The sequence below is a fragment of the Brachyhypopomus gauderio genome, unplaced genomic scaffold (assembly GCF_052324685.1).
Source record: "Brachyhypopomus gauderio isolate BG-103 unplaced genomic scaffold, BGAUD_0.2 sc52, whole genome shotgun sequence".
Taxonomy (NCBI): domain Eukaryota; kingdom Metazoa; phylum Chordata; class Actinopteri; order Gymnotiformes; family Hypopomidae; genus Brachyhypopomus; species Brachyhypopomus gauderio.
In genome coordinates, this window is record NW_027506877.1 from 1,687,010 (window position 1) to 1,702,009 (window position 15,000).

General features: G+C 46.0%; 1 protein-coding gene across 1 annotated transcript in view; it reads left to right on the forward strand.

Moving 5' to 3' along the window:
* The window catches only part of dnah2 (dynein, axonemal, heavy chain 2), a 111,678-nt gene that overhangs the window by 44,026 nt on the left and 52,652 nt on the right, over positions 1-15,000 (forward strand). Inside the window, 6 exon segments of the mRNA XM_076987292.1 lie at positions 942-1,105; positions 1,365-1,526; positions 2,200-2,303; positions 3,503-3,663; positions 3,666-3,742; positions 5,086-5,168. Of these exon segments, the coding sequence (XP_076843407.1) occupies positions 942-1,105; positions 1,365-1,526; positions 2,200-2,303; positions 3,503-3,663; positions 3,666-3,742; positions 5,086-5,168 (751 nt within the window).

A 15,000-nucleotide genomic window follows, 5' to 3' on the forward strand; every position in this document is an offset into this window, starting at 1 on the left:
CTGCCACGCGGAGTAAGTGTTACTTGAACGCGGTTGATATTCGCCCTCGTTATTTCCCACAATCCCCGGCTCTTGCATAGGACAGAGGCAGCTGCAACTTGTTGAGGAGTCTGGGATTGTTTGGATTGTCCTGGAAAACAATGGCCGACTCCAGTAGGTTAATGAGGCCAGGAAGCTGCTTTGTGCAGAATGAAATTAGTATTCCAGACAGAGCCACAGTCTCAGAAATATCAGTCATTCAGGCTTCTGCTCAGTGCACTTTACTGTCAAGGTGCTCCCTCAAAATCTCATCTGTGCTTCTGTACAGATTAACTCCTTCGATATGTTAAAGATCATCAACATAGACTAGTACATGTCACTAGTCACAGAATAATGGCAATGGATTTAAAGTGGTAATGCCTAAAATGGCAGCCTGTAAGCTGGACTTTTTGACTAAGCTCATTATAACCCTAGTCACACAGGCAGACATCAGTAGTAGAACAGCAGTGAGAAGCAAGAGGCAGCCAAGCACATTCACACTGGATGAGAGTGCACGGTGGAGTGTGCGTCTCCATGAAGAGTGACTGCATGTGTGTGTGTGTGTGTGTGTTTTAGTCCTGTGACAGGTAGGGTTATGGGGAAGAGAAGATCAGATATCTCATAAATCAAAGCTATGTCACTGGCTGCGGGAGGTAGGGCCATAGCAAGGAGAACTGGGTCTGGGCCAACCCCCCCCCTCTCTCTGTCTGTCTCTCACTGAGCACACCTGTAGTATTAACCTTATAAGTAGTACTGATAGTTTTCAAAGAGTTTCAGTTTAATCTGTATGTGGAAGGTCTTATTATAATTATTTTGGGAAATCAGAACTCACACAGTCCAACTATTAAACTGTGTGTGTGTGTGTGTGTGTGTGTGTGTGTGTGTGTGTGTGTGTGTGTGTGTGTGTGTGTGTGTGTGTGTAGCTCCCTTTGGCAGTAATGTAAGCTCTGAGGCAGCCCTTGAGCAGATCTCAGGTCTGCGAGCCGAGCTGGAGTCTCTAAAGGAAGAGGAAGGCACAATACGGCATGGCCTCAGTATCTTCAACATCGAACAGCCCTTGTCCAAAGACATCCAGAGTCTGGAGAAGGTGCACATTCATTACTATTACTATAAACATCACGGAAAACATTACACACAGTACACATGCACAGTACAGCTGGCCTCATTATATTGCAGTGCTGTATCAAAGAAGCCGTTCAGGGAAGACTCTGAGAACTTTATTGCTACCTGCCTTTGAAAGCATTATTTCTCCTGCAGCATAAAGGCAACTTTAGAAATGTGTGTGTGTGTGTGTGTGTGTGTGTGTGTGTGTGTGTGTGTGTGTGTGTGTGTGTGTGTGTGTGTAGGATCTCGACCATCTACAGCAGGTATGGGAGATCGCTCAGCAGTGGGATTCTCACTGGGATGAATGGAAGAGTGGCGAGTTTCGCCTGCTGCAGACGGAGACCATGGAGCACACAGCACACGCCATGTTGGAGAAACTCCACAAACTCAGCAGAGATCTCAAGGTTCATTTTGCTCTGCACAACCCAATCAAGCTCTATTAAACAAGCTGTTTGTTTTTCATATTCATAATTGCTTGTCCAAACAACACAATGAATCAACTGTCTCTACTTTTTTCAGCCGATGTTCCTACATTTTCTTTCCGAATATTCAACGTGCGTTTCTACTTTTAGTTCAGGAAGTCGTTTCAGAGGGATTTCTTACATACTTGATCTTTAGTTGGGTTTTACTTTTAATCTCTTGGTGACTATAGTTCTTGTTCACAACAGGAGTGGCTCCCCTAGCACGCTAACATCTTCTATTGCGTTTGGGCCAGAGTACTTCCCCCCTCTCCTCCGTTACACACACTCCCGACTCCTAACTCATGTTAGACGCTCTTTTGTTTAGCTAATTATCCTCTGAAGCTAATTTAGTTTTCACTTCTCAGTAACTTCACTGTCATTAGTCTGTCATTAGCTTTAAGCAGATTAGAAACACCTGCTTGATTGAAGCCCCCTGGGTGCACTTTTAAACTGACTGGGGATCAGTGGATCATGGCACAATGCTCAGCTCTTAATGATTTACCCTGCAGTGGGGTGGCGATGATTAAAGTATGTGTGAAGAGACTGGTGGTCTTGTGTAAGTGGGGGTTTTGAAGGACTGTTTTAGAGAGGATCTGACGTGGCTGTGTCACTGTAGGATAAAAACTGGGATGTCGTGGAGTTCTCCAAGAACAGGATTAAGCAGTTCAAGAGGACTGTTCCACTAATCTTGGACCTGTGGAATCCTGCCATAAGAGAGAGGTAAGAAGGAGTATCTCCCTCTCTCTGTCTCTAATTCTCTCTCTCTCTTTCTCAGGCTTACACACACAAACATAGGTGTCGGTGTCATTATTCTGATTCCGGTACCTCTGGCTCTCTGATTTACACTTTCACTCAAATAAGCCCACATCCATCATGTCACCCATTGAAAATGGGAATCCATGCCCTCCCATCTGCGTAGAGCACTCTCTCATGGAGCTTCTGATCTGGGCTCGGTTGAGAGGTCAGACCTATAATAGATGCAGTCAGGGCCTGGGCCAAGTGAGCTGTTCTCAGATCAGTGCTTCTCTTCACCCCCCCGTCAGTTAAAGCTCACTCACTCTCCCTACCACTGCTTCTCTCCCACCCATCACGAGTCCCATCTACTTCTGCGCCTGTAAAGACAAAACGAAGCATCTTCATTTTGGCACGCTTGCCTCTTTTCCTCCCGGACCCCGTCACACTTCCTGTCAGTGCTCAGACTGGCCACAGCGCTCCCAAAACAACAGCCCATCCGGTGCAATCAGGCCTGTTTTGACAGGCCTGGCAGAGACAGCCCTCAGATCCCCCCCCCTCCCCCCTCGATAGCAGTCAGCTAATCACCACTGATGTAACCCTCTGCAAGACGCTCCCTAGCACCCCAGTGTTAGCCTAGGGTGCACGCAGGGGGGAATAGAGGGAAATAAACATAAGAGCATCTGATGTCACAGAGTGACAGAGGGAGAGGGCAGAAGATGAGTTGGGCTGGGGGAGCCCCTCCCAGACGGGCCGGGCCCCGAAAGCCCGACGGCGTGGGAGGTTGGCTGAACGTCGGGTTTACACGTGGGGCCTGTGATGGCTGTGATGGTGCTGGGCGGACGGAAGGAACTCATGGCACGCTGGCAGTCCCGGAAGAATGGTTGTGACAGAGATACGCCAGATGTGTTGAGTGAGTGGAACATATCTCGTCGGTGAACTCTAGCATTTATGAGCTGTCGTTGGCTCGCACGTCAGTTGTGAAACAGCGAGACACCTGGCCAGCGTTGCTGCTGCCCCGTGTGCACAGTAAACGTGGTCAAGTCTCGGGTGACCGCACACTGTGGATGATTTTACGCAGAAGATGTCTTTCCCCAGCTCCTAACATTAAGTCAAGGCTGTAATTGTTTCAGTTTGTGTCGTAAATCACAGCATGTTGCATTTAAACACCCGGATTTCTTTTGTAGTTTTTTGGGGTCAGTTCAAGATCAGACTCTGTCCTTTCCAGTTCTCGGGTCTTTGTCTTTCAGCTCACGTGCTTCTGGGTTTCAGGCACTGAACCAGATCAAGCATGAGGTGCAGCGCTCCTTTGACCAGAACAGCGCGGACTTCACGCTGGAGAAGATCGTGGCCTGGGCCTGGACCAGCATGCCAAGCGCATCTGCGAGATCTCCACAGCCGCTAGCAAAGAGCTCTCCATAGAGCAGGTAGGGGGCGGAGCCCCGGCCCGCAGCCACGACTCCCACCGTCTCTCTGCCGGCCCGTCTGCGCCCGTCTCCCCGCCTCTCTTCCCTCGCTCCCCCCCCCCTCCTCCTGTAGGCTCTCTCGTCTCTCTCTGGAGGTACTTGTTGTTTCTTCACACTGCCTCTCTCTCATCCCTCTCACCCTCTGTTTACTGACACCCTCTTTGATGGCCAAGTTAAGCCTCTGGGTGTTGTGCTCCTGCTCCGTGTCCCAGCACGCCACGTCCTGCCAGGGTTTTTAAATGAGCGCCTGAAAAAAGCGAGGCCAGTGTTAGAAGGCAGAGGTCACCAGAGAAAGGTCAGCGATGGAACCCTGAGACTGAACATCTTCACACGCGGGACAGTACCGACCCACTGTGCAGCTGTGGTCCACTATAGATGTGATGTTGCAAGGATAAAGAAAGATTGGGGGGGGTCTGGAGAAATCTTACGGTCAGAGTTGCTATCAGATTCTCCTGCTGAAAGCAGCTGCGTGATTGGCCGGGACGGGCGGTGCGTGCCGAGTGCTGTGCTGTGATTGGCTGAGGCATCTCTCCAGGGGCGGCAGCTGAAGGTCCTCTGTGGCAGCCACGGGGGAAATGAGACCCGCGCTTCATTTCCTGCACCTCCGCCCTCAGTGGGCCTCTGGACCAGCCCCCTCTGCTGCCTGCCCGTCGGCCCCGACACCGGGAAGGTCTCGCTGCTTCACTTTTTCCTTCTCAGTTCTCCTCTTGCTCTGTTTCTCCTCTCTTCTCTCTCTCTCTCTCCCCTCTCTCGCTCCTCTCTCCCTACATGTCTGTCTCTTGGGATTCCCCAGCGTGCTTCTCCGTGCTTACAGAGGTTACAAAAACACAGTTTTAGCGGGTGAGCGGCGGTGGGATAGCAGACCTATTTGAAGAGTCTCGAGGACCCCCGAAGCACAGTGCAGTTCACTTAGAAGTCACGTTAGAGAGAGAGGGAGAGAGTGAAAGAGAGAGATGGACAGAGAGGGAGAGAAGGGGGGGAAAGGGAGAGAGAGACAGAGGGAGAGTAAATAGGAAGCGACACGGGTGCATTCCTCCACGTGACTGCTGCTTCTAGAATGAGCTTCTCTGTAATATTTTGTGAAGACAGGACTCTGCTGGTCTGGTCTCTCAGATCAATGTCCTCTCTCTGTTTCAAGCCTCCTGAGACGTTGCCCAAACTGCAGGCTGTCCGTCAAGCTCACCCCCCCCCCCCCCCCCCCCCCCCCCCCCCCCCGGCACTCAGACGGGAGGAGCCGTGTTCCAGTTAACGGGAAAAAGAAACCGCGGGCCTCCGCTAATGCTCCCCTTTGATATTTTTCACAGTCACTGGAGGCAATCGCTAAGACCTGGGAAGACACGTGCCTGGACATCATTCCCTACAAGAACAAAGGTCACTACAGGTTGAGGTGAGGAAGGGGAGGATTAAAGGTCATACTCTCTGAGGTCAAGAGGTTACAGACACTCAGGTGCTCAATAAGAGGCAGCTGAGAGAGTTAATGAGGTGATTAAGGAATTCTCCACACTTTATTTTTAGTCAGACGGGCTGTGTATGTCCTTAGGCCCCTGACTTAGGGCTAGTCATGCTTAAATGACAATTAAGATAAACTGCTACTCAGCACTATTAACAGCAGCTATTTCCCCAGTTTAGATTTAAAGTGCCCCTATAGGAGAACATACGAGACTTAATGTCAGTGGTAATGAGAATGTTTTTCTGAGGGTCTGCTACCAATACCATGAAAACACTGTGATGTCTTCCTGCTGAGCTGAAAGTGAAGTTGGAACATGGTGAAACAAGATAGTATACCAGGAGAAGTAGCGAGTACTCCCAGTCTGGGTTTTGGGTAAACAACTCAAGTTTATTTTTGGTGCTTGAACAGAAACCAATTCTGATGCCGCCTGTCTCAATAATGCCCTGTTATGACATCCTGTTTGGGGAAATCGCAACAAATAAAAAGACCACTTACACACGCACGCTCACGCACCACTTACACACGCACGCTCACGCACACACACACAAACACACACTCAGACACTGGTGGGCATTTTACCCTTCTAAATCAATCATTCCTCACCATGGGCTGTCTTTGAATGCCTGACCTCTCTTAGCACATGCACACAGCAGTACAACGATCGTTCATAGGCCCCATGGCCCAAAACATCCCACTTAGGGGTAATTCCTTTAAAAATCCAACAATCTAAAACTCTGTGAGGGCACACAGTATGGAGCTATATATGTGTGTGTGCACCCACCCACCCACACACACACACACACACACACACACACACACACACACACACCAGGCCACAGTTTGCCTTGTGTATCCAGTCATTGCAGTCCTAGCCCTTTAGCAGCGTCCCTCCTTTTTAATTGGAGACTTGTCCTGATTGACTTTGCTTAATAGACATATTGAATTATTTTTACCATGGCTTAATTGAACTATAACTTTCATGTGTTCCCAGTCGAAGGGTAATTGCCGGTTTTGTGCGGAGAGGGAAGCCGTCCACAGCGGGGCCGTTACCAGCTTCATCAGACGCAGCGTTATGGTGCCTTAATGTGAATATATTAGCGGCAGAGCAGGCCAGCAGCATAAAACACACCATTCTTCAACATGATGGAGGAGTCCGCCGTAGGGCCAGTGTGGCTACATGCAAGAGCGTTGTAATTCATGTGGCATTACAGTATTAGTCTGGGTGGCATACCCACCAGCCCCCTAGGCACAGAGAGAGAGAGGGAGAGAGAGAGGGAGAGAGAGAGAGAGAGAGAGAGAGAGAGAGAGGGAGAGAGAGAGGGAGGGGGACGAGAGCGAGACAAAGGCTGGAAAAGAAAGGGAAAATGCAGAAAAAAGCAGGGCGTGGCCTGGGTGTGGGTGGGGCGTGGCCTGGCCGGGGCCAGCACTGCTTGGTATGTTTGGGACACAGAGACCACACTAAAGCTCCCATCACTGAGCATGACCCTTGACCTATCCCTGAAGCATGATTACCATGAGCACGCTCAAGAAAGATGGCCAAATTAGGTCCATGGGGAGAAAGGTCAGCGGTGTCTTATGTAAGGAAAGCTCATCTCTCTCAGGATAAATTCATCATTTGGGACAAGGAAGAAACCTCAATTTAGATGAGCCCAATTCATGATATTAGTGTTATGTTGTTTGATAGGGACCATCAGGGAGTTTCATACAGCACAAATTAAAATCAGTTATTCATACAAGCCTGCGAGAAGTGGAGAAGAGAGAGGAGACTCCGTGTGTAATCTGGTAGAATCATTTGTACTAAACTCAATCCCTGGGGTTGAAAGTTTGGTGGAAATGGCCGTAGGCACATGCGTATTCAGCTTGGGGCTATGTGTGTGTGTTTTTTGTTGTGTGTGCATGTGCATGTGTGCATTTGCGTGTGTATGCATGTGTGTGTGTGCACGAGAGAGAGAGAGTGTATGCGTGTGTGTGTGCGCATTTGAGTGTGTGTAAGAACTGGAAATGAGATTGAATGAAGCATTGGTTGTATCATGCTAAAGTCTCTGTTAAAGTAAAGTTCTTGGTTTAGGTGAGTTTAGGTGTATTTTTATCATTGTGTGGGTGAGAAACAGCATGTGAGTTACTGGGCATGCCCATATTTTTGCAGTTTCCTTTAAGTTAACTGTATGTCTATGTGGATCTGTTTTTAACATATTGTGTATACGTGTGTGTGTAAATAAATCTTTGTGTGCATGTGTATCTTAATGTGCAGTATGTAGGGTGTGTGCGTGATGTGTAAGGCCCTGAAAACTGAGCTATCTTTTATGAGTTATCATCCTCCTGCAGTATCATCACCCCCTTACACCCACCTGAGAGAGAGAGAGAGAGAGAGAGAGGGAGAGGGGGACAGAGAGGGTGTTGTCACACTGACAGCTAAAGAGATGGAGAAAAGAAAGGGTAAAAAGAGAGCGGGCTTAGTGCTTAAAGAGGTCCCTGTGACACGCCAATCTCTTCTCCTATTTATAGAGGCTCAGATCCTGCAGTGCGGTGAGAGACCGCGGTGCGTTCTTTCCCTCTCTCCTTTCTCCCATGAAACTCTCAGCTTGTTAACACACAGATCCCGTGTAGGAAAAGAGAGATTCCGTCAGGAATACCCTCCCTTCTCCGACGTTTACTTTTCACCCCCCCCCACTCTGTGAGTGTGTGTTTTGCATTGGTGTTCAGTGATTGGAGTTGCAGTCTTTACTGAGACTGAATCAGTTGTCTGTGATGACAGTATGGATACCTTGAACACAACTGTGTGCACATATATTTGTGAGTATGTGCATTTGTGTGTTATGAGAAATAAAACTCATAATAATAAAACCGTTCATTTATCTGGAATGCCTGTGCATGTTGAAGAGGACTCTTTACCCCCTACAGAAATAACATATCACTGTACCCCCTACAGAAATGAAATATCACTGTACCCCGTACAGAAATGAAATATAACAGTACCCCCTACAGAAATTATATATAACTGTACCATCTACAGAAATGAAATAACACTGTACCCCCTACAGAAATGACATATCACTGTACCCCCTACAGAAATGAAATATCACTGTACCCCCTACAGAAATGAAATATAACTGTACCCCCTACAGAAATGACATATCATTGTACCCCTTACAGAAATGACATATCATTGTACCATCTACAGAAATGAAATATAACTGTACCCCCTACAGAAATGACATTTCACTGTACCCCCTACTGAAATTAAATATCACTGTACCCCGTACAGAAATGAAACGGTACCCCCTACAGAAATGAAATATAACTGTACCATCTACAGAAATGAAATAACACTGTACCCCCTACAGAAATGACATATCATTGTACCCCCTACAGATATGACATTTCACTGTACCCCCTACAGAAATTAAATATAACTGTACCCCGTACAGAAATGAAATATAACTGTACAATTTACAGAAATGAAATGTAACAGAACCCCCTACAGAAATGAAATAACACTGTACCCTCTACAGAAATGACATATCACTGTACCCCCTACAGAAATGAAATAACACTTTACCCTCTACAGAAATTACATATCACTGTACAACCTACGGAAATGATTTATCACTGTACCCCCAAGAGAAATGAAATAACACTGTATCAACGACAAAAATGAAATACCACTATACCCCCTTACAGAAAAGACATCACTGTACTCCCTACAGAAATACCTCTATGCCACACACAGAAACAAAATACTTCTGTGCCCTCAACATAAATGTACATTCAGCACTACACACACACACACACACACATTAAATAAACAGCACATAACATGCTTCTTCAATTTCAGTTTTATTCCAAAGTCATTTATGTCTGTTCAAAGTTGCACAGTCAGTCTCACTGATTAACGTGGCATAGTGTTAAAATGTTGACCTGGAAGTTCTCATGTTCCTGACTGTAAACACAGTTCCTTGCCCTCTATGTTATGTTATCATTAACTAGAGCAGCGTCTGCTGTTCCCATACATACTCCTCCATTACAACTACTACAGGACATGCACGCTCCGACACACACAGGAATGTAAATAAACACACCCTTGGTGTAGCGTTTTACTGTAGTCTTAGAGAGAGGTTATGCTCTCCTTGTGCTCTACTGTTATCACATTAGAAAGGCCTCTGTGTGTGTGTGTGTGTGTGTGTGTGTGTGTGTGTGTGTGTGTGTGTGTGTGTGTGTGTGTGTACTTGTCTCTCCACATGATTTATTGCTTACAGTGTTTACTCTCCAAATGCAATGCTAGACCTCAAATTATAACTCAACCCAGGTCGAGCAGCTCTCTCCGAATTATCGCCATTGATTTGTGTCTTTATTATGTCTTTAGTGACGCCAGCCCAATGGCATTGCAAAGCACAACACTGCCACCTAGTGTATACGTGTGTGTGTGTGTGTGTGTGTGTGTGCGTGTGCATGTGCGCGTGTGTGCGAGACATGGAGGGAGAGAGAGAGAGGGAGAGAGCGCTGACTTAAAGTTGCTGTTTTGCTGCTGTGGTTGCTGGAGGAAGCAGGAATGCTCTGGCCATCTGCTGCAGATTAGAATTAGACCTGCAGCCCAATTCAATTAGCATCCCCAGCCAAGCTCACTGATTGGACAGAGGGAGAGGGAGGGGGGGGGGGGGGGTGAGAGGTAAAGGGCTGTGCTGCAGTCACTCTACAGCTCTCCTTGCTCACTGATAAACACGCCATCCAACAGTGCGAGAATGGAAAAGATGTTGAGCTGCCTGGCCCCACTGCACTCCAAAATGTGCACACACACACACACAAACACACACTTATACAATAAACCCATTCAAACAAGTTATTGAATTGTGCTCTTGATGAAAAGAACCACTGTGGTGTATACATGTAGAGGGACTGCCATTCACGGGCGTGTTCTCAATTATTGTAAATGTAGCCCTGCCAGGCATTTGGTAGTGATTATTGTATGTCCTTTGAAATGTTTGTAGTCTCTGTCTTTGCTTCTGCATTTGTGTCCTGTTAAATTCACTTCAACGTAGTGTGTGTGTGTGTGTGTGTGTGTGTGTGTGTGTGTGTGTGTGTGTGTGTGTGTGTGTATACACTTGCTATATATGTTTGTGTGTGTGTGAGTGAGAGAGAAGAACATTTTTAAAATGATGTAAATAGTGTATGTTTCAATGGATGAGGAAAATTGTATAATGTAAATGGAGTTAAAATAGCAGTGTTTATTGTGTTAATCAGTGTGTGATGAGTGAAATGGGGGTGGACCTGTTGTAGTGTTTATTGTGTATAAATCAGTGTGTGGTGTATAGAATGGGGATGAAGCTGTTGTAGTGTTTAGTGTGTATAAATCAGTGTGTGGTGTATAGAATGGGGATGGAGCTGTTGTAGTGTTTAGTGTATAAATCAGTGTGTGGTGTATAGAATGGGGATGGAGCTGTTGTAGTGTTTAGTGTGTATAAATCAGTGTGTGGTGTATAAAATGGGGATGGACCTGTTGTAGTGTTCATTGTGTATAAATCAGTGTGTGGTGTATAGAATGGGGATGGACCTGTTGTAGTGTTTAGTGTGTATAAATCAGTGTGTGGTGTATAGAATGGGGGTGGACCTATTGTAGTGTTTAGTGTGTATAAATCAGTGTGTGGTGTATAGAATGGGGATGGAGCTGTTGTAGTGTTTAGTGTATAAATCAGTGTGTGGTGTATAGAATGGGGATGGACCTGTTGTAGTGTTTAGTGTATAAATCAGTGTGTGGTGTATAGAATGGGGATGGACGTGTTTTTGTGTTCAGTGTGTATAAATCAGTGTGTGGTGTATAGAATGGGGATGGAGCTGTTGTAGTGTTTAGTGTGTATAAATCAGTGTGTGGTGTATAGAATGGGGATGGACCTGTTGTAGTGTTTAGTGTATAAATCAGTGTGTGGTGTATAGAATGGGGATGGACCTGTTGTAGTGTTTAGTGTGTATAAATCAGTGTGTGGTGTATAGAATGGGGATGGAGCTGTTGTAGTGTTTAGTGTGTATAAATCAGTGTGTGGTGTATAGAATGGGGATGGACCTGTTGTAGTGTTTAGTGTGTATAAATCAGTGTGTGGTGTATAGAATGGGGATGGAGCTGTTGTAGTGTCTAGTGTGTATAAATCAGTGTGTGGTGTATAGAATGGGGATGGACCTGTTGTAGTGTTTAGTGTGTATAAATCAGTGTGTGGTGTATAGAATGGGGATGGAGCTGTTGTAGTGTTTAGTGTGTATAAATCAGTGTGTGGTGTATAGAATGGGGATGGACCTGTTGTAGTGTTTAATGTATAAATCAGTGTGTGGTGTATAGAATGGGGATGAAGCTGTTGTAGTGTTTAGTGTATAAATCAGTGTGTGGTGTATAGAATGGGGATGGACCTGTTGTAGTGTTTAGTGTGTATAAATCAGTGTGTGGTGTATAGAATGGGGATGGACCTGTTGTAGTGTTTAGTGTGTATAAATCAGTGTGTGGTGTATAGAATGGGGGTGGACCTGTTGTAGTGTTTAATGTATATATCAGTGTGTGGTGTATAGAATGGGGATGGACCTGTTGTAGTGTTTAGTGTGTATAAATCAGTGTGTGGTGTATAGAATGGGGATGGACCTGTTGTAGTGTTCAGTGTGTATAAATCAGTGTGTGGTGTATAGAATGGGGATGGACCTGTTGTAGTGTTTAGTGTGTATAAATCAGTGTGTGGTGTATAGAATGGGGATGGACCTGTTGTAGTGTTTAATGTATAAATCAGTGTGTGGTGTATAGAATGGGGATGGACCTGTTGTAGTGTTTAGTGTGTATAAATCAGTGTGTGGTGTATAGAATGGGGATGGACCTGTTGTAGTGTTTAGTGTGTATAAATCAGTGTGTGGTGTATAGAATGGGGATGGACCTGTTGTAGTGTTTAGTGTGTATAAATCAGTGTGTGGTGTATAGAATGGGGATGGACCTGTTGTAGTGTTTAGTGTGTATAAATCAGTGTGTGGTGTATAGAATGGGGATGGACCTGTTGTAGTGTTTAGTGTGTATAAATCAGTGTGTGGTGTATAGAATGGGGATGGACCTGTTGTAGTGTTTAGTGTGTATAAATCAGTGTGTGGTGTATAGAATGGGGATGGAGCTGTTGTAGTGTTTAGTGTGTATAAATCAGTGTGTGGTGTATAGAATGGGGATGAAGCTGTTGTAGTGTTTAGTGTGTATAAATCAGTGTGTGGTGTATAGAATGGGGATGGAGCTGTTGTAGTGTTCAGTGTGTATAAATCAGTGTGTGGTGTATAGAATGGGGATGGACCTGTTGTAGTGTTTAGTGTGTATAAATCAGTGTGTGGTGTATAGAATGGGGATGGACCTGTTGTAGTGTTTAGTGTGTATAAATCAGTGTGTGGTGTATAGAATGGGGATGGAGCTATTATAATGCACCAAGCTCTTTGTCACTCTCCTCTGCCTGTCTCTCACCTGCTGCTCCTCTGAGACAAGCTTTCAATCAGCACACACACACACACACACACACACACACACACACACACACACACACACTCCACATCCCCAGTACATTCTGCGAACATACCCTCTGGCGCTGAGTTTCACACTTGATCACTCAGGCAATATGCATAATCACAGTCATGCTTTCGCGCATGCATACACACACACACACACACACACACACACACAGTCACACATAATGCACATCAAGCTGGATAGAGCAGTAATGAGTGTTATTCTCTATGTCCTGCTGTACGTGTGTGTGTGTGTGTGTGTGTGCGTGCGCACGTGGGTGTGTATCCATCTGATCTACTGCATGCGCTCCTCTTTCTCGAGGTCTCTCTCTTTGACACTGAAGCACTTATCCATGTGACGTTGCCATTGCTCATATCACACTGTGGGAGGTATTTGAGTGTGCGCACATAAGGAAGAGAGTTGCTATTGAATGCACTTATATCAATTCAGCGCTATTGAAGGTTAAATGCATTTCCCATGCTATTAATCATAAGTAGGGATTTGAAACTTTTATATTTTTAAAACAATAGTTGAAAGCAGCAATTCTATTCTCCAAGCATATAAAACGTTCTTTTCTTATGGAATAAGATGAAGCAATATCTTCAAGGAAGTCTGCAAAAGTTTAAAGTTTAAGAGAGGATTAATGTTTCATATTTATTATTTACTTGCTAAATTGCTTATTGATATTTTTTATTCATTTGTAATTTCATGAAACCTTCTGCATATTACTGTATATTTATTTGACCGCCATTATCTTGTACAATCCGGTTTGGTAGCAAGCCCGGGCTGACCAACTGGACTTGCTTTAAAGCTGGAGATATATGTCACTGCCCTCAAGGTTATGGACGTTAACATGCCATGACCAGTTCTGGGTGTGCCACGGACTCAGACGTATATACACATACATACATTGTTATAGGGGAGGGAGATGGTGCCTGACTAGAGTGAGCTGTGAGAGGGCAGTGTGTAGCTGCCCCTGCGCGTATCACAGCTAGGCCTTGGTCTGCTCCTGTTGTCCTTCCAGAGGTCAAATGACCCATGTCTCTCTGCCTCTCTCTCTCTCTCTCTCTATCTCCTTCTTTCTCCTTTTACATCTCTTTTGTCTCTTTCTCTCCCCCTCCTGCCCAAGGGAACCTGTGCAGCTTTCACTGTTTTTCGTCCTTTCTCTTTCTCTCTCTCGCTCTCTCTCTCTCTCTCTCTCTCTCTCTCTCCCTCCCTCCCCCTCTCTCTGTCTGTTTCTCTCTCTGTGATACTGGAAGATGATTGGTTCACACTATCTCCCTCACTACCATGACAACCTGCCTCATGCCTCTCCCTCACCTTATTGCCTTCCTCTCTCCTGGGTACTGTTACTGAGAGTGGGAGGTGTGTGTGTGTGTGTGTGTGTGTGTGTGTGTGTGTGTGTGTGTGTGTGTGTGTGTGTGTGTGTGTGTGTGTGTGTGTGTGTGTGTGTGTGTGTGTGTGTGTGTGTGTGTGTGTGTGTGTGTGAATATGTAGATGATTTAAAGAGAGAAGTAAGTACTTCACTCACACTCACTTCAGCCTCTGGCTCCTCCTGCAACCCTGTCTTTCACAACCCAAACTGACACTGCAATCTGAGGCAAGACACTGGATCCACTTGTGTGTGTGTGTGTGTGTGTGTGTGTGTGTGTGTGTGTGTGTGTGTGTGTGTGTGTGTGTGTGTGTGTGTGTGTGTGTGTGTGTGTGTGTGTGTGTGTGTGTGTGTGTGTGTGTGTATGCTGGCCATCAGTTGGTCCTGCTCAGCCATCTCTTAGAAGAGCTCCAATTACAGTAAAAGGAGGTGCACAAGCAGGGAAAGAGCCACAGAGAGTGGTGACAGAGAGGTCGTCTCACACACACACACACACACACACACACACACACACACACACACACACACACACACACACCTGCGGCTCTTACTTAGAGATGGGGAGGAAGGTGATTCAGAGCACACTAGTTAAACAGCATCAAATCAGCTTGGACATATGTGGATGTGTCTCCGTGCCTGATTGGTCTAGGCACAAACGTATGTGCGCATGTGTGTGTATTTGTGTGCACATCAGGTGCCAGTATCCGTCTCTCCTCCTTGCAGTAATGCTGGGTCTGCTGTTGGCATGGAGACAGTTGTGGCGTGAGGCTGCTGCCATGGTAACACGGTACACTAAGGAGGGGGTCGAGGGCCACTGCTGTTCACTTTGTCCTTTTTCTTTTGTTTGCTGCATCCTTCCTGCTGTTCTCCTGCCTCAGCCTGTGTTTGTG